Source organism: Tupaia chinensis, unplaced genomic scaffold, assembly GCF_000334495.1.
Source record: "Tupaia chinensis unplaced genomic scaffold, TupChi_1.0 Scaffold000069_1, whole genome shotgun sequence".
In the NCBI taxonomy this organism is placed as follows: domain Eukaryota; kingdom Metazoa; phylum Chordata; class Mammalia; order Scandentia; family Tupaiidae; genus Tupaia; species Tupaia belangeri.
The window spans coordinates 971,343-994,795 of record NW_006159529.1 but is presented as its reverse complement, the minus strand read 5'-3'; the positions used below and the strand labels follow the sequence as shown (position 1 = coordinate 994,795).

At 45.5% G+C, this 23,453-nt stretch overlaps 1 protein-coding gene across 1 annotated transcript in view; it reads left to right on the top strand.

Moving 5' to 3' along the window:
- The first annotated feature begins 7,545 nt into the window (after positions 1–7,545).
- Positions 7,546–23,453, top strand: part of PNLIPRP1 (pancreatic lipase related protein 1) — an 18,573-nt gene continuing 2,665 nt past the window's right edge. Inside the window, exons 1-12 of the mRNA XM_006142218.2 lie at positions 7,546–7,598; positions 7,730–7,778; positions 8,918–9,072; positions 9,563–9,688; positions 12,187–12,321; positions 14,215–14,323; positions 15,708–15,827; positions 15,928–16,047; positions 18,055–18,173; positions 18,973–19,102; positions 20,995–21,103; positions 22,015–22,182. Of these exons, the coding sequence (XP_006142280.1) occupies positions 7,730–7,778; positions 8,918–9,072; positions 9,563–9,688; positions 12,187–12,321; positions 14,215–14,323; positions 15,708–15,827; positions 15,928–16,047; positions 18,055–18,173; positions 18,973–19,102; positions 20,995–21,103; positions 22,015–22,182 (1,340 nt within the window). The 5' untranslated portion in view covers positions 7,546–7,598. The remainder of the gene's footprint in view (positions 7,599–7,729; positions 7,779–8,917; positions 9,073–9,562; positions 9,689–12,186; positions 12,322–14,214; positions 14,324–15,707; positions 15,828–15,927; positions 16,048–18,054; positions 18,174–18,972; positions 19,103–20,994; positions 21,104–22,014; positions 22,183–23,453) is intronic.

The following is a 23,453-nucleotide window of genomic DNA, read 5'->3' as shown; positions in this document are numbered from 1 at the left end:
GTAAAAAAAAGTTAAAAAATGTAAATAATAATTTAAAAAATTTTAAATGATCTAGTGTAGGTAGATGACAGTCCCAAAGGAAAGCAGGCCGAGATCGGCAGCAATGGCATTATTTAGTGCAGCTGCTCTCAGTGACATAGGGCTGGTACTAATTGAGAGTAGAAAAAAGCTTCTGAAATTTTCTATGGTATGTGTTCAAAGGATGACATATTTAACTGGATGTTTTTGGATAGAAGTAATGATAGTGCTTTGAGTAAGGTATTTAATATTAAGTATTCTTCTGTACTTTGGTATTTCACTAATATCAAGTTCCCCTTTAAACATTTTTGTATGGGGGACCAGCACATGGCATAATGGTTACATTGCTGGACTCCCACCTAGGTGACCACGGTCTATGTCCCAGACCCAGCAGCTTAAGCTCACACCAGACGTGTGTGTGTGTGTGTGTGTGTGTGTGTGCCCAAAATCCTGAGAGGAGAATGGAGGAGAAGGGATTGAGGCATGGCCATCCCCCCTGGGGAATGGTTTGTGATTTTCTGTCTCTCTCTGTCTTTCTGGCAAGTGCACACACCCTATATAGCAAGAACCTCTCAGAAAAAAAAAAAAAATTGGGGGGGGAGTATGTACTTACTTTGCTTTAATCTGACTTAGTTGGTAGTTGTACTTTAAAAGTGGAGGGATTGGGACCAGGTGGTGGCACAGTAGTACTACAACTGGACCACATGGGAAAGGTCCTAGGACCTCCCTAGACAAGCCAACTAAGATTAGAGGTGGATGGTGGCAGGAAGGCCCTGTTGGGGGGTGCCTGTATTTCTCTCCCTCTTTCTCTCTGTCTCTCTCATGAAATAAAAGTAAATAAACAACAATTTTATTTATTTACTTTTTAATTTTTTTCCATTTTTTAAAAAATGTATTTATTTACATTCATTCAGTGTACATCATTGCAGTATACAAAGTGAGATTTTCCATCCAGAATACACTATATATTGGCTCAATCAAGCACATCAACATACATGTTATTGTCAACAAATAACTTTCCATTTCTTGTTTCCTGTATGTTTTGCTTTTTTTCCCCATCCTTGATTCCCTATCTCTTACCCTCTGCCATCTCCCACTCTCCTCCCACACTGTCTCTGGTATCTATGTTTGCTTTCTATACATTTTCCCCCACATTTCATTGAGTCACTAAAGATCTTAATCTAAATATTTTCATATCTAGCACAGCTGATATATACATTTCCATGAATACAAGTCCAACTTTAGATATAAGCCTCAGTGAGTAGAATGAACATCCTATAAAGTTTCCCTAAGCATTGTCACAGCATACAAAATGTGAATTTCCATCCAGAATATACTGCATAGTGGCTTAATCATGCATATTATTATCAAAAATTTTCCATTTCTAGTTTCTAGAATTTTTTTCTTTATCTCTATTTCTGACCCTCTGCCCTTTCCCACCCTCTTCTCACACTATCTCTGGTGTCTACAGTTGTCTTCCATTCCTTTTCCCCCCACATTGCATTGATCACAAAATTTCTTAAATAATCTAACTACTTTCAATAGCAAGTTCACTTGGTTCTATTAAGAAAACCAGTTTTAACTTAAATCAAAGAACTGCTAAGGAACTTTGCTTAAAGCCAGGAAACAGGTTAGAATTCTGTTCAAATGGTAGGTGCATGAACCTATCCATATCCCAAGACAGGACACAAATTCTTACAACCAGATAACAAAGTCTACAAGAAAATTAGCAATATTTTAGTTAAAAGTCTTAAAATTATACTTCACCAATTCAGTCTCATATACTATATCTTCTGTTGTGGTTTGATTTTCACGGTTAAATTCTGGGATATAATCAACTCCAGACTTGTCCCTATGATTAAGTTGGCCACTTTCTTAGTTTTTGAACTCTTATTTCTGTGTGTCTGTATTTAATTTTCCGGATGTAGCAATCCCTTGAGAACTTCTTGGAGATCTGGTCTGGTGCTGGTAAATTCTTTCAGGTTTTGTTTATCCAAGAATGTTCTTGTCTTTTCTTCCCACATGAAAGATAATCTTGCCGGGTGCAGTATTTTTGGCTGAAATTGCTTTTCTCTTAACAATTCGAATATATTTTCTCATTCATTATTAACTTGCATGGTTTCCAATGAGAGTTCTGCTGTTAGCCTAATGGGATATCCTTTGAACCGGTTTGAACCAGCCAGAACCGGTTCAAACCAGCCAGAACCGGTTGAAACTGGCTAGGACCAGTTTGAACCAACCAGAACCAGCTAGGACTGGTTTGACCCAGCCAGAACTGGTTTGAACTGGGTAGGACCAGTTTGAACCAGCCAGAACCGGTTCGAACCAGCAGAACTGGTTCAAACCAGTCAGAACCGGTTCAAACCAGCTAGAACCGGTTGAAATTGGCTAGGACCAGTTTGAACCAGTCAGAACTGGTTTGAGCCATCTTGGACCGGTGTGAACTATCCAGAACTGGTTTGAACCGGCCAGAACCGGTTTTAACTGGCTAAGACTGGTTTGAGTCAGCCTGAACCTGCTAGGACTGGTTTGAACCAGCCAGAACTGGTTTGAACCAGCCAGAATCGGTTTGAACTGTCCAGAACCAGTTGAAACCGGCCAGGACCGGTTTGAACCAGCCAGAACCAGTTTGTACCAGCTAGGACCAGTTTTAACCAGCCAGAACTGGTTTTAGTTGGTTAGGACCGGTTTGAACCAGCCTAAACCGGCTATGACTGGTTTGAACCAGCCAGAACTGGTTTGAACCAGCTAGGACTGGTTTGAAACAGCTAGAACTGGATCGAACCAGCCAGAACCGGTTCAAACCATCCAAAACTGGTTTGAACCTGCCAGAACAGGTTTAATCCAGCCAGAACCGGCTACGATTGGTCAGAACCTGCTTGAACCAGCCAGAAATGGTTTGAACCATCCAGAACTGGTTTGAACCTGCCAGAACCGGCTATGACCGGTAACTTGATATTTTTCTCTTGCCAATCTTAGTATCTTATCTTTGTCTGTGGTTTTGATCAACCTGGCTATAGGGTGTCTTGGAGAAGATCTTCTTGGGTTGATTCTATTTGGGGTCCTTAGTATTTCTTGGTACTAGATCTTTGAGTGCCTCTCTAGGTTTGGAAAGTTTTCTTGCAGGATTTCATGAGATAGATTATCAATGCCCTTATGAGTCTCTTCACCTTCTGGAATGCCAAGTATCCAGATGTTTGGACGTTTGATGATATCTAGTACTTCTCATATATTACTCTCAAATTTTGGGGCAATTTTCCCAGTCTTCATGTTGGATTTTTCTAGGCCAGCAATTTTCTCTTCTATGTCTGAGATTCTATTTTCTGTATGATCTAGTCTGTTTTTAATACTTTCAAGGGAGATTTTGACTTCCTGTATTATAGCCTTCATCTCTAACAGTTTCGTTTGATTATTTTTTAAAGTGCATAATTCCTCTTTTAGATCTTGCAAGAATTTCCTCACCTCCCGGAACTTGTCAGCTTCTCTCTCCTTTCTCTTTTGCAGTGTATTGTCTCTCTTCTCTTCTATCTCTGTTAGCTTCAACATTATGAATGTTCTAAATTCTTTATCAGACATTTCCATGATTTGCATTGAACTGCTTATGGATGAAGAGAAGTTATTCTTTTCCCTTGGAGGAGAGGTATTTTCTTGCTTTCCCATATTTCTTGTGGCCCTGTGGTGATGTCTAGTCATCTGATGGATGGTGTGTTTCTTCCTAATTCTTGAAGTTCAATCTGAACATTCAGGAGCAAGCAGAAAGAGGTGATCTGGAATCTCTCTGTCGTTCTGTTGTGATCACTTTGTGCAGCAGATTCAGTAGATATTGAGGAATATGTTAACCCTAATAGTTTTTGGATGTTTAGCTACAGTGCCCTTAGATCCGTCTAGAAGCACAGTAAGTGGGTATTGAGGAGTGGAGAGACAAGGAAAAAGAAAACAAAAGAGAGAGAAAAAAACAACAATGAAGAAACAGAAAAGAAAAAATATATTCTGTATGATCTAGTCTGCTTTTAATACTTTCAAGGGAAATTTTGACTTCCTGTATTATAGACTTCATCTCTAACTGTTCCATTTGACTCTTTTGTAAAGCTTGTAATTCCTCTTTTAGATCTTGCAAGAATTTCCTCACCTCCTGGAACTCGTCAACTTCTTTCTCCTTTCTCTTTAACAGTTCAGTGTCTCTCCTCTCTTCCATTCCTGATAGCTTTGCCATTGTGAATGTTCTAAATTCTTTATCAGACATTTCCATCATTTGCATTGACCTGCTTGTGGATGAAGAGGAGTTATTCTTTTCCCTTGGAGGAGAGGTATTTTCTTGCTTTCCCATATTTCTTGTAGTCCTGTGATTTCTTGTCATCTGATGAATGATATGTTTCTTTCTAATTCTTGAAGTTCAATCTGAATGTTCAGAAGCAAGCAGAAAGAGGTGATCTGGAATCTCTTTGCTGTTCTGTTGTGATCGCTGGTGCAGCAGATTCAGTAGATATTGAGGAATATGTTAACCCTAATAGTATCTGCATGTTTAGCTACAGTGCCCTGAGACCCATCTAGAAACACATTAAATGGATATTGAAGAGTGGAGAGACAAGAAAAAGAAATGAAAAAGAGAGAGAGAAACAACAACAAAGAAAAAGAAAAAAAAGTAAAAAAAGCAAAAAAATTTCTAATTATTGTTTATCTTAAAAAAAAATAGAAAACTGCATGGCGTGCTTGCATGGCACGTGAAATAACTAGTTCACAGGAGCCATGAGGAATCTTCTTCTGAAGGAAGGACTCACCTCTCCTGCCTGGGTGGGAGGATCAGAGGGGATTATTAACAAGACAAAAGGTGGAGCTGAGAGCAAGAGAAAAACTTTACCTTTAAAAAAAATTTTAAAAAGGAAAAATTACCAAAAAATGAGAAGAGGGAAGTAGGGAGAGACAGAGGCACAGAGACAGAGATAGAAGCTCTCTACCATGCTAGCTTGTTTGCTGGAGGCTGAATTATCAGTAGGAAATCTTCATTTCTATTTTACTCTGAAATGACTAGTTTGCAGGAGCCATGAAGAATCTTCTTCTGAAGGCCTCACCTCTCCTGCCTGGGTGGGAGGACCAGAGGGGATTATTAACAAGACAAAAGGTGGAGCTGAGAGCAAGAGAAAAACTTTACCTTTAAAAAAAATTTTCAAAGGAAAAATTACCAAAAAATGAGAAGAGGGAAGCAGGGAGAGACAGAGGCACAGAGACAGAGATAGAAGCTCTCTACCATGCTAGCTTGTTTGCTGGAGGCTGAATTATCAGTAGGAAATCTTCATTTCTTTTACCCTGAAATGACTAGTTCATAGGAGCCATGAGGAATCTTCTCCTGAAGGCCTCGCCTCTCCTGCCACACTAGCTTGTTTGCTGGGGTCTAGCAGCAGCCAAAAGAGACGAGCTCTCGGTCCTCTCCTGGTATCCCACTGTAGATGGGAAAGTACAGTTGTGAGGAACAGAGCAGAGGGACAAGGATTGTCATACCTTGTGCCACGTGATCCGAAGGGAACCAACGAGCAGCAGGAAGCAGAGGGCTAGGGCAGGGCATGAAGCAGATAAGGAAGAGGTTTAGGAATGGTCAATAAAGGCCTCACTGCAGAGATGACATTTAAACTCATCGCTGAACAATAGGAGGGAGCCAGACCAGCTGTCTAGGGAAGAGAGCCTCAGGCCATAGGAACCGTAGGAGCAAAGGCCTCAAGACGGGGAGGACTGCCCAGGTCCTGCGGCGACCAGGGTGGCCATGTGCAGAGGGTGAAGTGGAAAACAGGAAGAGAAGAGATCCAAGGGGCGGACAGGCCCCAGACATGTCCAACGAACCATGTACCTATTTAAATAGATTCACAAACCTCTTCTTGCATTATGCAATGTCAAAGAAAAACATTTATGCCTTTGCCTTTACTGCAGCTTTGTCAGTTGTTCCAGCACTTTTCTAGACTGCGTGAGCAGAGTGCCAAAGCTTACATACCTCATCACCTAGCAGGGTCAGCCAGGTGGCTCAGATCTGGCAGAGTTAGGGGGAAATGTAGCCTGTATTTCAACTTATCCTATGGGACTACTTTCCTTATTCTACGTGATCAACACTTGACAATTCTTGTTGATACTTGTTCTGCTTAATTGAGTAGCAAATAACTCCTTATTTCACTCTGTACAGCTTGGACAAGAATCCCATCTCACCATTCGCTAGCCATGTGATTAAGCGGTAAATTGTAGGCAATTGATCTACCTCTCTGTGCTTGTGTTTCCACATCTGTAAGGGAGGCTACTAATGCTACCTACTTCATGTGGTTGCCGTAAGTCTTAAATTGGGTAATGCTTATTAGGTGCTTGAAGCGCTGTACCTGGGAAGCCTTAATAACTGTCAGCTGCTCTTCTTTATTACTCTAGGAAATCCTCCCCATTTCACTAACAGAAGCACAGGTAAGCCTGTACCCCAGTGTGGGGAACTCTGACATTGCGGCAGTTACCTGGGAGGCGGGGTGGGCCACAGGTGTTTGCCACGTGAAGACTTATCTGCTCCTTTGTGTGAACCAGCCAGGCTGCCTGCAGATGTGCAGGTCCATGGGAGATCGTGTCTGAATCGTGAGTGCAAGTGTGCCACCCAGGAGGATCTGGGGAGACTCAACAGACAGGATGTGATGTGGACTGGCCCCAAGGGCCTTCCTGAACCCAGCTGTTGAAATTATAGTGAGATACTACAGTATTGCTGTTGTTTTAAACCACTAGGTTTTCAATTGTTTTGTCGCATAGTAATAGAGAACCCGGATAGTTAATAGGAGGATTGTGGTCAGAGACTACTATGGGGGCTGTTGAATCTGTCTCCAAAGCTCACAGCTTGGGTTTTGCTAGAGAGAGGACAGGAGGTTTTTTTGTTTCTGTTTTGTTTTTTACTAGAGGATGCAGATGTTCAACAGAGAGAGACAGAGAGAGAGAGAGAAGGAGGAGAAAGCACCTCCCATAGGGCATGATGAAGCCACAGTCCTTCCTCTTCCATCTGTCCAACCTGTCAGAATTTGGGGCACACATGCCCAGCCTGTGTCTCAAGCTGCCAGATCTGGTCCTTGAACCTTATGGTCATATGGAATCCTCTTGCCTTAACTACCAGGCCACAGAGCTGACTCAAGAGGAGATTTTCTTAATCAGACACTTCCTTTACTTTCAGCAACTTGGGAGCACCTCCATCTATTCTAACTGAAACATAAAACCCACCATTTTTAGGATTTGTTGCTGTAGCCTTATTGAGACTTTCAAAGTACTCGGCATTGAAATAGGAAATTGAAAAGTGGGGCCCACCAGCTCCCAAGCACATGCATAGGTACCCGGGTGCAAAAACGAGTGACCTTTGTCCCCCTTCATTGTGCATTCTTTTATCTTCCCAGACTGTGGAAAGATCTGACTGCTATTATTAACCTTGCTTTGTGTATTTGTGCAGATTAAAGATGACGTGCACACAGCATGCTGTCATCACCTGCTGTTTTCTTGAGCTAGCACCCAAGTGATAAGGCCGGAATATAAAACAACCTGGGTCTTTGGTTTGGTGGGAGGAAGCACCTGGAACTTTGAACAGGGTAAGCTACCTTTGCCATTCCGTCACCCCACCCCATCCCCAAGGAGAGGCAAGAAACAGCCTTGAATCCCTGAGAGTGCTGGTGGCTCTAGTAATGCTCACTGAGGCTAAGTGTGTTTGAATTCACTGTAGATGCTGGTCTTCTGGACAATCACGCTTTTCCTGCTGGGAGCAGTCAAAGGTAAGAAACATCACATCTAGCCTTTTGGCGGGAACTGCCGTCTTCCAGTGATTAACCAAAATAATGAACACAAAGGGACACAGGAGAGGCACCCGGTATATGTTCTCTAGGCCTTTTAGAAAACATGGAGTGGTTCCGTTGGCAACATGTATGTGAATCTACAAGAAAGGTGATACTGTAGACATCAAGGGAATGGGTACTGTTCAAAAAGGAATGCCCCACAGATGTTACCATGCAAAACTGGAGGAGTCTATAATGTTGTGAAGGGCAAGATTCTTGCCAAGAGAACTAATGTGCCTATTGAGCATATCAAGCATTCTAAGAGCAGAGATAGCTTCCTGTAACCCATGAAGGAAAATGACCAGACAAAGAAGGAAGCCAAAGGGAAAGGTACCTGCGTTCCACTGAAGCACCAGCCTGCTCCACCCAGAGAAGCACGCTTTGTGAGAACCAATGGGAAGGAGCCTGAACTACTGGAACCTATTCCCTATGAATTCATGGCATGATGGGTGTTAAAAATAAACTCATCAGTGGACTATATAAAAAAAAAAGAAAACAAACATCGCATCTGCCCCTTGAGAAGGGCTTAGCCCTAAGATGTCAGCACAGGACAGAAAAAGGTTTAACCAAGCTAGGACTTCCCGTAGCTTCAGACTACAGCAAGTTCCAGAGAGGCAAGTGGGAGTGGACACCACCTGGGAAAGCAGGGCGAGCAGTTGGAAGGGGACCCACTGCAGAGAATTCCCCACTGGCCCGCCATCATCCCCAGGGTGCCTGAGGCCCGACTTTCCTAAGCAAAGCCTTAAACACTTGTCTGGATGAATAGATTGGCTTACTGGTGGCCATTATGACATTTGTCAAATAAGCATATCAGAACAGCTGGGGACGTGACTCAGAACTGTTACGTTTCCATGGCGGTCCTAAGTGAAAGTATCATTGGCATCCATGTGGGATTCAGTAGAACTGGTCCCGAGCCAGAAGGTGAGTGCTGGGAGCAGGAAGAGATTGCGACAGAGGCAGGTGCATCCATTGTCGTCAGACTGTCTGCAGACAGGACAGTGACCAGGCCTAGACCGCAGCGACAGCACAGAGCCCAGCCTTGGAGCTAACCCTTGAGCCGGTTCACCCTTTCTCTGCAGGGAAAGAAGTGTGCTATGATGGCCTCGGGTGTTTCTCTGACGATGAGCCCTGGGCTGGGACTACAATCAGGCCCCTGAAAATTCTCCCCTGGAGCCCAGAGAAAATCGGCACCCGCTTCCTGCTCTACACCAATGAAAACCCAGATGTCTTTCAAGTGAGCCCCCTTTTATTTTAACGTCACTGTAACTGAATGAAGGGCTGTACCTCTCTGCAAACCAGGAGTTCCTTATCTCTGTACCCACTTCCTCCACCATGCCAGACACCAGCCCTCCAGAGTCAGGCCTAGCTGAGCTGGACAGTCAGTCACTGGCAAATGCTGGCTTCAATAAAAGCACGGTTCACATCCGCCAGAACCACATGCTGGTTATGTGATTCTGGTCTGGGGCAGCGTGCTTGTGGTCTGGTAAGAACCATGGAAAAGGTAAGACTGTGAGCCACAATCCAAACCGAGTGAAGGCAGTGATTATTGATCAGGGAACATGGGTCAGGGAAAGGAAAGTCATGGAGGGCTTCATGGAAGAGGTGGCTTTTATGCTAAGCTTTGAAAGGTGAAGGCATAGAAACAGGCAGAGGTGGGGAAGGGAAGGAATGGGCCTATGTGGCTGGGCTGCAAAAACAGGCAGCACCTTCTGCATTTGTCACAGACTCTCCTCCCCTCTGACCCATCAACGATTGAGGCATCAAACTTTCAAACAGAGAGGAAGACCCGGTTCATCATCCATGGCTTCATAGACAAGGGAGACGAGAGCTGGGTGCTGGACATGTGCAAGGTAAGGGTCGACTCGGATCCCCGTGGCTGCTGTGGGTTGCAGCCTCTCCTCTCTGCTGTCTCCTCCTCGCTTTACACACTTACAGTAAGTGAGCTAGAAAACCGGAACTCCTTACATAGGAAGTGCCTTGATGCAATTAAAATACCTCTCTTCGCCAAAATAACGATTCCTCTTCATGCCTGGGAACTACCTCTGTTGCCTGAAGCAGTGACATTTGCTAGGTGAACAAATACGCCTACTGCTCATTTCTGCTTTAATCAAGGCTCCGTGTTCTCATACTCCTTTTCAGTGAGGGTACTGTAAATGAGGGATTTTGCTCCTTTTGCTCAAACTTTCCCACATCCCTGAGAGTCAGAAATGCGCTGCTATGAACATTTATGGGACATAGAAAACTAAGATTGGGTGACTAAAATGGCAGGCTAGAAAATGTCACAGCAGGTGGGCCAGCAGGTGGCATAGTGATTAAGACGCTGGACCCCGACGTGGCTGACCATGATTCAAGTCCTGGACCCAGCGGCTTGAAAAAGGGCACGTTTGTGCGTGCCCAAAACCCCGAGAGGAGAATGGAGGAGAAAGGATTGCAGCATGGCCATCCCCTCTGGGGGGTGATTTCTGGCTTTCTGTCTCTCTGTCTCTCTGTCTCTCCCTGACAAGCATACATGCTCTATAGCAAAAATCCCTTAAAAAAAAGTCACAGCTACATATACAATAGCATGTTAGTGATAAAGACAAGAGTATACACATGTACACATTCATGCGTACATGCACACACACGGCTATGCATGCACACGTGTACCCAGAAACACACATGCATGTGCAACATACCGTCAGCCTTTCCTTTTTTGTGTACACTGCTCTCATCTATTTATTTATTTATTTATTTATTTATTTATTTTTTACCTAAGACTTTACCCCAGCAGCCTGCCTTCCACACATCCATTAATAACAATGTCAGCCTATAACGTCCATAGGAAAAATGACAAACCCAGAAAATTAAAGTCATTCCTTTTGACCTCGAGTTCTGGTTTTTAACTCTTGGTACCTCTCCTGTCCTGTCATTAATAAACATCTTATTGATACAGTTTATGACCTAAATTCTCCAGGTTTGTGAGCGATTCCTCAGGGTTGCTCTGAAAATAAAAGCCATGAGAATAAAACTCTCAGGGGACCAGCAGTTGGCATAATGGGTATATCACTGGACTCCCACGTAGTTGACCACGGTTCGAGTCCCGGATCCAGTGGCTTAAACTCACGCCAGGCGCGTGTGCATGCGTGCCCAAAATCCCGAGAGGAGAATGGAGGAGAAGTGATTGCAACATGGCCATCCCCCCTAGGGGGTGATTTCTCACTTTCTCTCTGTCTCTCTGTCTTTCTGGCAAGCGCATGCACCCTATAGCAAAAATCTCTCAAAAAAAAAAAAAAGGATAAAACTCTCAGTAGCTCTGTGTATGTGATGACACATCTTAGTAACATACATAGATAGTCCTCTCCTTATGATATTTTACTTTGTGATGGTGTGAAAGCAATGCACATTCAGTAGAAACTATGCTTATTTGAATTTTGATCTTTCCTGCAAGACCACTATGTGGTTAAAAGCTCTCTTGCCATGCTGGGCAGTGGCTTTGGGCCGGGCACCCAGTCAGCCACACGGCCGTGAGGGGAAACAACCAATCATGGACAGTGCATGGCGTTGCTAGTGGTTCTTGGATACTGCTTTATGTTTGTGCATCTCATCATGTCTGCAAAATGCCCATTTTTAACTTAACAATATTTTCAACTTACAGTGGGTTTATCAGAAAGTAACTCCGTAGTAACTCAAGGAGCATCTATGTAAAATGATTCAAACTGGATTTTAAATGCAAGATACCATTTTTAGGTCAAGTTGGTCACATGAACTTCTAAGTTCCTGGCAGAACTCCCAAGGATATATCAGCTCCTTTGACATCCAGGGGAAGTTTTTCTTCCGGAAGTCTTCAATCTCTTTTAAATCAGTGCAGTTCTATTTTTCAAACACCTGCAGTACGTGTTTCCTCCATGAAATATGAGTCTTAGTGCCACCTTGACTGCAAAAATAGTGAAGCTTCCCTCCCACTTTAAAGCTCAGAAAATGCCCAGCAGGCAGGGATGTTGCCAAAAACGCCAGGAGGACAATCAAATCTACAAAGTCATTTAGACACTGGCCACCCGAGCTTACGCTTAAAGTCTTTTCCCCCCAAATTGGAATTCTTTTAATGATACAGTTGTACTTGCCCACCTAATGGACCTTGCTGAATGTGGTTAAAGAAAACCAGAGCTCTGGCCAGCTTTTAATTAACCCGCAAGCCTCTCTCTCCGCTTTCACCATGAGGGGTAACTCCGGATGGCCAATCAATTCCCTGACAGAGTCTACTTTATCTCAGCACCTCAGCGAGGAGAGCAGAGAAGCAGTAGCCATGTCTGAGCCCTGATTGGACAGGGTGTCCTGTGTCCCGTGATAACACTGTATCTCCCCACACCAGAACATGTTCAAGGTAGAGGAGGTGAACTGCATCTGTGTGGACTGGAAGAAGGGCTCCCAAACCACCTACACCCAGGCCGCCAACAACGTGCGGGTGGTGGGTGCCCAGGTGGCCCAGCTGCTCAGTATCCTCTCGGTAAGTCAGGGTTTGAAGTTGCTGTCTGGACCACGGGAGGGGGGTTGTGCTGCACACTGGTTTCCATCAGATAAAGATGCAGCTGGGAGTTATCGATGAAAGGAAACATACGAAAAATTGGTATTTCTCTCAGGCTCTTACTTCTAATACTCTGAACTTTGCCGTGGAAGGAAAAAAATAATAGCTAATACTGAGGAGGTGAGAGATGAGATTTTCCTCTTCAATTTACAGATAAGGAAACAGAGGCCTGGAGAGGTTAACTATTTTCAAAAAAAAAAAGAGAAAGAAAAATTACAGAGCAGGTGAAGAGTTGTCTTTTGGGCCCAGATGATCTGGCTCCAGGGCCATCCCATCATTACACCAGGTGGGCTCTGCTTGGGGCAAAACACAGCATTATGAGGGAGAGCCAAAGGGAGCAGAGGACGGGTGTGTCATTGGCACATACAGCTCAGTTGGCCTGTTGATGTGGGTCCTCTTGCTGTAGGGGAATGTCTTCTAGCATAATCATTTCCGGTGTCTCTTCCTACACTGATTCCATTTTAGCTAATCATTCCATTTTAGCTAATTCCTTAAATCTTTCATTCTTTAAGTCACTAATTCTCGATGACTAGTTTCAGTGCCAGTTAAGGTACCAACCATTTCCGCCTTAGAGTTAAAGGGTGTACGAAAGGATCCATTTGTTCTAACGACTGCACCCCTGCAGAAATCAAAACCTGTGGAGTTTATACGAGAGGTGACAGAAACCAGTAAGTGAGGTGCGTTTGGGTGACCGTCTGTGAGAACGACATGCACAAATATCTCGGTTCTATTTGATATGTTTGGTCACTCAGTAGATTTGGAGCGCAGCGTCAGGAGTGTGCAAAGCTGTAAAGAGGACGGAGGAGGTCCCAGGCCCTTACGGCACCTGGAAGAGAAGACTGGCAGTGAGAGCAGAGTGGATCTATCAGAGTGTGCTCAAGGGGAGAGCACAGGTTTTACAGACTGCTGAGGGGAGGGAGGGGATTGAAGAGCTCCCCCAGGAGGAGACAGATAAGTCAAAAGCTGAAGGCTAGGCTGTGTTGATGTTAGCGGGGCAAGTGGTGGGTAGACGGACAACAGTGGAAGGGAAAGTACAAGCCGGGCCCAGAGGCGAGCAAATGTGATGTATCTGAGAGCCGGAAAGTTCAACTAAAGGTTGGGCTGGAGAAGAATCTAGAAAAATAGATGTCAAGTCAGGAAAGGGCCGAGGCCCTTGTAATGAATTTGGACTTGAGCCTGAGTGTGAGGGGCATGGAAAGTTTTCAGTAGAAAAATAACACTATGAGGCTGGCATGTAGAAAAAGCAGAGCACAGAGTCAGGCAGTGGCTTGGTGGTGAAGATGGCTGGGTCCCATGTGGCTGATTGTGTGGTTCAAGTCCAGACCCGGCAGCTTGAAAATCATGCCAGGCACATGTGTATGCATGCCCAAAATCCCAAGAGGAGAATGGACGGGGAGGGATCGTGGCATGGCCATCCCCTTGGGGGTTGCTTTGTCACTTTATCTCTCTCCTTCTCTGTCTCTCTTGGGTGAGTACATGTGCCCTATAGCAAACTAAAAAAAAAGGAAAAAAAAGAAGGCAAAGAGGAAGAGTTGAGCCCAGGGCCCAGTCATGGTTGTGCAGCAGTAGCACAATTCTCTGCAACACTGGGAGCCACATAGAAGATCAGTTTCTGGGTCAGCTTGTCCACACCACAAGCATGCCATCCTGGCCAAGTAGGAAAGGCTGGGGGCGGGGGCATGACATCGCATGAGACCCTATTGCAGGTCTCGTCCCCTCTCTCAATAAGTAAATAAACTTTCATCAAAAAAAAAAAAAAAAAAAAAAAAAACCAGAGCACAAAAATGTTCTGAAAATACCATTTTCCCTCTCTAGACAGAATACAACTACTCGCCTTCCAAAGTGCACCTCATTGGCCACAGCCTGGGCGCCCATGTGGCTGGAGAAGCAGGACACAGGACTCCAGGCCTGGCCAGGATTACTGGTAAGGCCCCAGGGGCTGAGCCCCGGGTTTATCTCCAGAAACTTGAGAACGTGGTCACAAGACTGCAGCCCAGCTTAGAGCTGCTCTGAAGGAGGCTGAGCCCCCTGCTCTTGGCAAGGGAGGTGGTGTTTTTCTTCCCCTTTGCTTCTTCCACCTCTGTTCCGGTCCCTCCATCTTAGATCCAAGCTTTCTGGTGCTGTGGGCCTCTCAGCAGCCCTGGGCACCCAGGAAAACGCAGAGTGAAGCCACTGTGCACACCAGTAAACATAATCCTTTCACTTCCCCTCTGAAATAAGGGCAGAGCAGAGCCCGAAATGATGTCTCCCACTGCCTCTGCTGGTAGAACAATGCCAGTCACCATCATGCCAGAACATCCCTTTAACCCAAGCCAGGCCCTTGAATTATAACAACACCAACGACAAAAAGATGACAAAATATATAATATACTAATAATGCTATTGGTAGTATAGTAAGCATAATTAAGTGCCTATTTATCCCAAATAGTGCACAAAGTTTGCTTTACCTTTCCTCATTTAATTCTCAGAGCTGAAGAAACAGGCTCTGAGAAGCAAATGATTTTCCGGAGGAAACTCTCAGCGTGGAAGTAAGGTTCTGACGCGGTTGTGTTGACCCTTGGCTCGTGCGACTCCCTGCCTTTATAAGAAATCTCTCCTGTATTTTCCGCAGACACTACATTCAGGTTTGCATCTTTTCAGCTGTCCTGAGCAAACCTTCAAAAAACCACTAACAAATCCCGAAAACCTACCTAGAGGGAAATGTAGTCAAAAGGAAATAATAACCATTTCTACCTTACTTACGTATCTATACATCCATGACTCTATGCCAGGCACTGTGCAGAGCTACGCATTCACTCATGTACTCTCCAGCAGCCACGTCACACAGGTGCTGTTATTATTGCACGTAACAGAATGGAGACACAGAGGCACAAAAGGTCCAGTGATCCACCCCACGTCATGAATCTTGCTCAAAAAGTAGCTAAGTGGGGATGTGGAGCCTGGCGGCCTAGCCCCGGGATCTGTGTTCTGTACTGTCTGACATCTTGCTGCTTCACCCATTTCCTTTAAGCTTGGGACGAGAAAGAGAAGGTTGAAGGGGAAGTCAATGGGAGAGCCTGATGTGGAGAAAAATCCTTGCTCAGAAGAAATCGAACTTTCTTGGCTCTTCTGTCCTCCTCTGTCCGTGCCACTGCAGGTTCTTGTAATGAGCCATGCCGAGACTCTGTGTCCCCATATTCGACCCTGCACAACTCTAGAGTATGGTACCCCGGAGCCGCCCCGTCCGCAGTCCGGGCAACTATGTGTACCAGTGTTGCTGGGGCCTCTAGTCGGCCTTATTGTTCTGCAGTGTTGACCATCTCTTCTAGGGCTGGATCCCGTCGAGGCAAGTTTTGAGGGCACTCCAGAGGAGGTCCGACTCGATCCCTCTGACGCCAGCTTCGTGGATGTGATTCACACGGATGCAGCTCCCTTGATCCCGTTCTTGGGTGAGCCCCACAGCGCCCCAGTTGTGAGCGTGTGCGATCGTGTTTCAACCACGGGAGCCCTCCATGAGACAAACGCCCATTGCTGTCCCAAATATTTCAGGGTTTGGAACAAACCAGCTGATGGGTCACCTTGACTTCTTCCCCAATGGAGGAGAGAACATGCCGGGATGCAAGAAGAATGCCCTGTCACAGATTGTAGACCTGGATGGCATCTGGGCAGGTAAAGCCATGGCAGGGGCAGGGGAACGCTGCTTCTCTGGGGTGAGCAGCACCTGTCTATAGCAAACCCGAAGAATGAAAATCCACAGTTTCCTTGGGGGCCAGACAGTGGTACGGCAGGAAAGTGCGGTGCTCTGAGAGGCCGACCCCCGTGGGGAGGTTCCCGGGTCATGTCTGGAGGCCTCTCTGAGTACGCAGGGCATGGCCACACCCGTGCTCTGGGGTTGGCTGAAGCTGGCTGTGGATCACAGCATCAAGACCCTATTGGGAGTGTCGTCTCCCCATCTGTCTCTTTCTCTCTGTCTCTGTCCCTCTCTGTTGCTCAAGGAGGAAATAAGTGGGTGAACTTTAATATATATATATATGTATACACATGCACACCTGATTCTGCCTTCTAAACGTCATTCCCGAAGAATATAGCCTCATATTTATTACAGCCCAGCTCTACTGGCTTGGTGCTTCCTGAGAACATTGTTGTGGGTGTCCTGGAATATAAAGGCAACAGCGAATTACTCTCTTTTTTTGGCTTAAAAATATAACTCCAGTAAGCAACTAGTAGCTAGGAGAGAAAGGAAATATCCGAAATATCTTCACTTTAATAACTAAGTATTTTCCTGCAAGTTCTCCCTTAAAAGTCAGAGATGGGGTTCAAACTGATATAAGTGGCTTCAATTCAGTAGGCAGAAGGAGAAAATCCCTGGGGGTGTTCATGGCAAAGCCATTTGCACAATGCGAGGCACTGTTCACCTATGTGGGAGTCAGAAATGAGGAGTCATCGCAGGCAAGGGAAGCCGGAGTAGAGACTGCTAGCTGAGGTGGTTTAGTCTTTATTGTCAATTAAGCACACCTGGTGATGAAGCGCATTCTCAGATACAGCGCTGGCTGCATCTAATAAGGCCAATGCACAGGTAAAATGTTCAGCCAGTCTTATCATGTGGCTTTATGGAGGTTAAATCTATACTGGTCTCAGGCCAGCTTCATGGCCTGGTGGTTAAGGCAGCTGGATCCCACGTGGACAAATGTGCAGTTTGAATCCTGGCCCTGTTCGTTTTAAAAATACACCATGGACGTACGTGCTGAAATTGCAACAGGGCGGAGAAATGGAGGAGAAGGGATTATAGCAATGACCATACCCCACTGAGGGGTGATTTCTCCCTCTCCCTCTCTCTGTGCCTGTCTCTCTCTCTGATGAGCACATATGCTCTCTGGCAAATGGAAAACAAAGCAAAGCAATCCTTAGTGGTCTGACCAAATCTAATGAGTAAAGATTTTTACTGAATTTGATCAAATTGGCTTGGCAAGTGTGGGTATGTTCAGAACAAATATTAAAGATGAGGAGGTGTGCATCTTGTCTTTCACAGCCTAATGGGGGTTTGCATAAATGGGGTAGCCCAAATGCTCCATCAGTAATGGCCAAGCAAGTCCAGGCCAGGTCTAGAAGCTGTGCTATGATGTTGCACTTGGCAAGAGTTGTGGGGCGTGAGGAAGGTTGTAAGGAGGAGCAAGACCCTTCAATGATGCTCACATAAAGCCACCTGCAGCTACTCAGCTCTCCTTTTTATTTGCGTAAGTGCACATGAAAATGTCCTTGCCCCGGCTTGGGCATGTTGGTGAAGTCATGTTACATCTGGTTGTGCTTTTGAGAACCTCCAGGCAGAGGTCAGAGGGGTGGCCTTGCCTGTGATCACCAACTCTCTGACTTACCAGCTCTAATCTATCACTCTGAGGCAGTAATCAGGAGCTCCTTCTGTAAAGAGGCCTAACAGGGTCCCCATACTTCAGGAACGGTGAGGATCGCATGGAGAATGCTTAGAAAGTGATCAGAATGTTGCCTGCCAGACACGGTGAGAGCACCCTCTGTGGTTCACTTTCCATATGGTAAATGGATTGTGAACTTAAATTTCTGAAAATACGGTCTCACTTTGGAACCACCCCACTTGGAGAGAGAGGCAGAGAAGCCGCCACAGCCTCGTACCACCTGCGGAGACTTGCTTGTTTGCTTCCCCAGGAACCCGGGACTTTGTGGCTTGCAATCACCTCAGAAGCTACAAGTACTACTTGGACAGCATCCTCAACCCCGACGGGTTCGCGGCGTACCCCTGTGCTTCCTACAAGTCCTTCGAGTCTGTAAGCTGCTATGCTGCCCTGAGCAGCAGGCACACCCTAGGGGACGAGAGCCCTGCTGCACTGGGATTCGCATGCTCCTCAGAGTTCATGGTCTTGTGGGGTGGAGGAGCAGGAAAAGGCAGTGTTAGGCGGGCAGTAACTAAAGTTCGAGATGAGATGAGTTACATAGGAAAGAAAACTCTGGGAAATCAGAGAGAAAAGCAGTCAGGACATAACCTAGAAAGGCTTCCTGCAAGAGGCAACATTTAAATGTGGCTTGGAAAAGATAGAGTATAGAAGGAAGAAGAGTGCACGTTTCTGGCAAGGGCAGAGCAAGCGTAGAAGAATGTGTGAGAGAAGAACTCGTACACCTGAGAGGGAAAAGCAGGTCTGGGGTTCCACGTGCTAGGCTGGCACAAGGGGAGAGATGGAAGAAAGGGCTTCCTGGAGCCTGCCTGTTCTGGGTCATGAGAGCTGGCATGGTCAGAGCATTTACACCATGGAAATTGGTGAACGTTACAACCAAGGTCTTTTGTCCCAGAGAGTCAGCTGATAATCATTCACCAGCACACCACTTGATAGGGCCCTACCTGGACCCCAGACATCAGTGTTTTGGTAATATGGTACACCATCTGGTAATATGGTGTACTTCCGGGCTGGGGTCTCTGCCCTGGATGAATGTAATTCAAAGATCATTTGTTCCAGCACACTCTTGTCACAGACGAGGAGGCTCAGGACATGGGAATACTGACTGTTTGCTATCCCAGTGTACTAGCCACAAAAAAGCAACTTCATCTTAACCCATCTCTCTCCTCCTTAGAACAAGTGCTTCCCCTGCCCAGACCAAGGGTGCCCACAGATGGGCCACTATGCTGATAAATTTGCTGGCAAGACGAGTGAGGAGCAGCAGAAGTTCTTCTTGAACACTGGAGAGGCCAGCAATTTTGCCCGTAAGTTGTACTCTGACTACTTGCCCAGGTAAAGAAGGCCGTTTCTCCAACACATGACGGGCTTGCCTTTACCTGAAATATCTGTGGGAACATCTTAATTATTTTAGAAAAGGACACATCCACCCAAACTATCTCATTTAAGACTCAACTGAGGATTTAGAAAAAAGTCTTCATTTTTTTAATCATCTTATTTCTATGGCATGACATGGATGGAAGCAACTAGTAGAATTAATGGGACTTGGACAGTCTGCAAGCCTTGGTGGCAGCTGCCCTGAATTTTTACCACTCTGCTGTTCCTTGTTCCTTCCATGTGTGAGATTGCAGCGGGCATTTCTGTTATTCTATTCTTTCAGCAAGCATTTATTTGGTGCCCATTCTTTGCCAGGCTGGGCTTCTTAAACCCAACTCCAAGCTTCCTCCTCCCTCTCCCCCCATCTCTGCATCCTGGTGCCCAGACACTGCCTCTCTGGTCAAGGTGGGTGCAAATCAGAGGGAGGCGTGATTCCTCTACACAACCTGCTGACTGAGCTAGGACAAAGGGTAGGGTCTGGGTCTACACAGGCCACCTCGTAACAACCTGCCCTATTCTAGTTCCATAAGATGTTGCCCTGTAAACACAGAGGCTGTGTGATATAAGTTACATCTTACATAATTTATAAGGTCAGGGTTACTGAAGTAAAATTTATATTACAGCAAAATATTCACCCATTTGAGTGTATAGTTCTACGAGTTTTGACAAGTAAGTTGTGTAGCCTCCCCCATAATCAAGATACAGAACATTTGCATCACTATATAAATCTCTATTTATATACTTTGGAAGAAGACTGATTAACCCATCCTTTCACTGACACAGTGATGCATGAAATATTTGCCCATATTTTAACAACAACAAATTAAGCCTCCAAAAGCTGTGTATCCATTCCTCAGCCAACATTTATTTATGAGCCACAGATTGCTAGCCACTGGGGACATGGGGATAAGCAAGACACCTACTCATGACATGTACAACCCGGCAGAGAGGACAGAAACTGAGCGAGCAACTGCAAGTGTGTTGGGCTTGGTGGGTTGCTGCATGGCATTATGGGACAGGGGACCTGGCCCCGAGCTGAGGGAGGGGCAGGAACAACATCTTGGAGGATATGAGAGATGAGTAGGAGTTGGGCAAAGCATGTATGTGTGTGGTGTGTTTATGTGTGTATGTGTACATGTGTGACTTGTGCATGTGTATGGTGTGTTTGTGTGTGCATGTATGACTGCATGCATGTGTATGTGCATGTGTGTCCGTGTATGGTCACATGTGTAGGTTTGCTTGGGTGTGTGAGTGCACACAGGCACTGGGACAGCATGCTAGGTATAAATATAGTGGAGACTGCCTGGGCCCTTGCTCTGTGCAGGAGACGGACCAGGCTGGGGAGGCAGCAAAGAGAAGTGGACCGTGCCCTCCAGGTACTCACCAGACTGCACACCAGAGCTACCTTCCCAAACGTGGAGACAAGCCATTGCCCCATCTCTTCTCACCTTAACTCACAGTCCTGCCATTCCAGGGCAGAGCCGGCCGACAGAACTTCCTGAGATGACAGCCGTGCTCTGCACCGTCCAGTGTAGTAGCCATTGGCCCTCACATGGCCTTTTTGCACTTGCAATGTGGCCAGTAAGCCTGAGGAACTACATTTGAAATCTTAATTTGAGTTGAAAGTTAAGCAGCCACCTGTGTCTCATGGCCCAGTATGGAGCAGTGCAGATCTGGAGGGCCCACCACTGGACACACACGTCCTCCCAGGCCTTGTTTGGGTTGTCCTGTGATTCCTCAGTGTAAGGGACAAGGACAGGAATTGGGTATTTGGTCACTATTCCGTGTGTGAACAGACTGAATTCTCCCATCCTCTGTGCAGGCTGGAGGTACGGGGTTTCCATAACACTGTCTGGAAGAACAGCTACGGGTCAGGTCAAAGTCGCTCTGTTTGGGAATAAGGGAAACACTCACCAGCATGACGTCTTCAGGTAATTTCCTGTTGCAGCGCCACAGCCCACGTGATGGTACACACGGCCTTCAACCAGCCACGTAAACGCTGTCTTCTTAGATAGCAATAGATTTTACATTATTTATTTAATGTGCCAAAGTTACTTGCTGACTTCTGCTGGTATTTTTTTCTTGTTTCTATTATAAACCCAAGCACTTAGTTCTTTATCTTTCAACAGATCATATTTAAAAAAATAAATCCGATTTTACTCCAGATAGCCTGTTTTTTCAATTAGCACAGGAACATGTTTTTAGAGTTAATGTAAGTTTCTTACTTGTTACTGTACAGATCATTCTTCCAGAAAAAAAAAAAATATAAAGAAATTACAGGTTAAGTATCCTTAATCTCAAAACCTGAAATCTAAAGTGCTCCAAAATCTGAAACTTTTTGAATGCCAACATTACATCCTATGTGGAAAATTCCACACTTGACCTCATGTGATGGGTCACAATCAAAATGCTGCAATACAAAAATAATGCATAAAACTACCTTTGGGTTATATGAAGCACAACGAACTTTCTATTTCGATTGGAATCCCATCCCCAAGATATGCATCATTAGGTATGTGCAAATATTTCAACATCTGAAAAAAATCTGAAGTCCAAAACCTTTTTGGTCCCAAGCGTTTGGGCTAAGGCCTAATTAATCTGTATATAATTTTCTATAGTAAAGTTTTGAGGAGAAATTAACTTAGAGTTTGAAAAAGCAATACCTAAATAATAGTTTGAGGCTGCCGATATATAGCTGGCTTCTCCATTTCTCTATCCTTTATTTGAGGATTCATTTGGAAAAATCACTTTGCTAATCTAGACTAGAAAGGAGTGGCGTGGCCTTGCATGTTCATGGAACACATTTCTATGAATTGCAATGTTTCTATTTCTCTCTTTCAAGGGGGATTCTCAAACCAGGCTCCACGCATTCCAATGAGTTTGATGCGGATGTTGATGTTGGGACAATTGAGAAAGTCAAGTTTATTTGGAATAACAACGTGATAAATCCCACCCTCCCCAAAGTGGGTGCTGCCCAGATCACTGTGCAAAAGGGAGAGGAGAAGACAGTGTACGTATATTCTCTGCCGTGTGCCCGAGTATGTTTGTAGAGATTCATAGTTGTAATGGAAACTCACTCCAGAAAGTCAATTATGGTGAACTTAGAAAAGCCAAGAAAATCTACTTGTTTGTGACCTTTCCTCCCTGGGCAAATAAGCAGCTGACAGAGATCGTAAAACATTTCTATTAGGTGCACCTTACTGGGTTTTCTCAGCACTGCTTCTCGGGGCTACAAAAGATGACCCTGCCTTCAAAGAAATATAAGGAGGAAAAATGAAAAAGAGAAGCAAAGACATCATTCCTGAAGGACACAGGCTACCTGTGTGGCCCAGAGAGGGGCTGCATTAAAGAGGAGAGGACCAGTGGCATTGCAGAATAATGAAAGGAAAAAGAAATCCTTACGGGAAAAGAGAAAATGTGGAGGAGGACAGGCAAGGGCTGACGTGGCAGTACTTGTGTGATCTTCATCCTGGCTGTGGTCTCCCTCGTCTCGTGCCCGAGTAGGAAACAAGGGTAGTCTGAGGGAAGTGGGAGGAAAGTGACATGAGGAGACAGAACAACCATGCCCCAAAGCTCGGACCTACCTTAAGTCTGGCCAGCAGGACATTCTTGGTGTGACTCTGTAGAAAGAGGACCTGGCTTTCAGAACTGATGGCCATGAGGTTTGGAGGTTAGATGGAGCCGCTGAGCTCAGGTCCCAGGGACTGTCACTCCTCCAGGCAGAGAGGATAGGTTGGCAAAGTGGTGTGAAGCCAGCTCTGCCATCACACTGGATGACCTGGTGAGCTCTTCCCTGTCCCCACAAGACAGGGAGGACAGAGAGGCAGGTTGACCAGGTGGTCAGTGGAACCCAGAAATCCTCTCGGAACAAAGCTTAGAGGAGGCCGGACCAGGCAGGTGGAGAGCCTTCTGCCAGCCTCCCCTCCCCACCTCCATTAGAGGGCACGCGCCTCTAAAGTCAGGGCCCTGTTAGGAATGTCCCACGGCCTGGATCCTGGGACTGTGTGGTTGAAAACTTGTCAGAAGGAGTCTGGAAAATAAAAGGAATCCCTAGGAGATGACTTACTCACAGTTATTAAGTAAGAGACCAAATCAGCCAGGGCACAAGAGCTTCCAGGTTTTCTGAGGAATGGCCATGGCTGTCTGAACTTTCCAGAAATGGAACAGAATGTACATGAGACCACCAGAGGCCCTGAGCCCACCAGTGGGCTGCCCTGAGCCCACCAGCTTCCCTCACCTCAGCTCCAGAGAGACTCTATCGGAAGCGAAAGTAGATGTCAG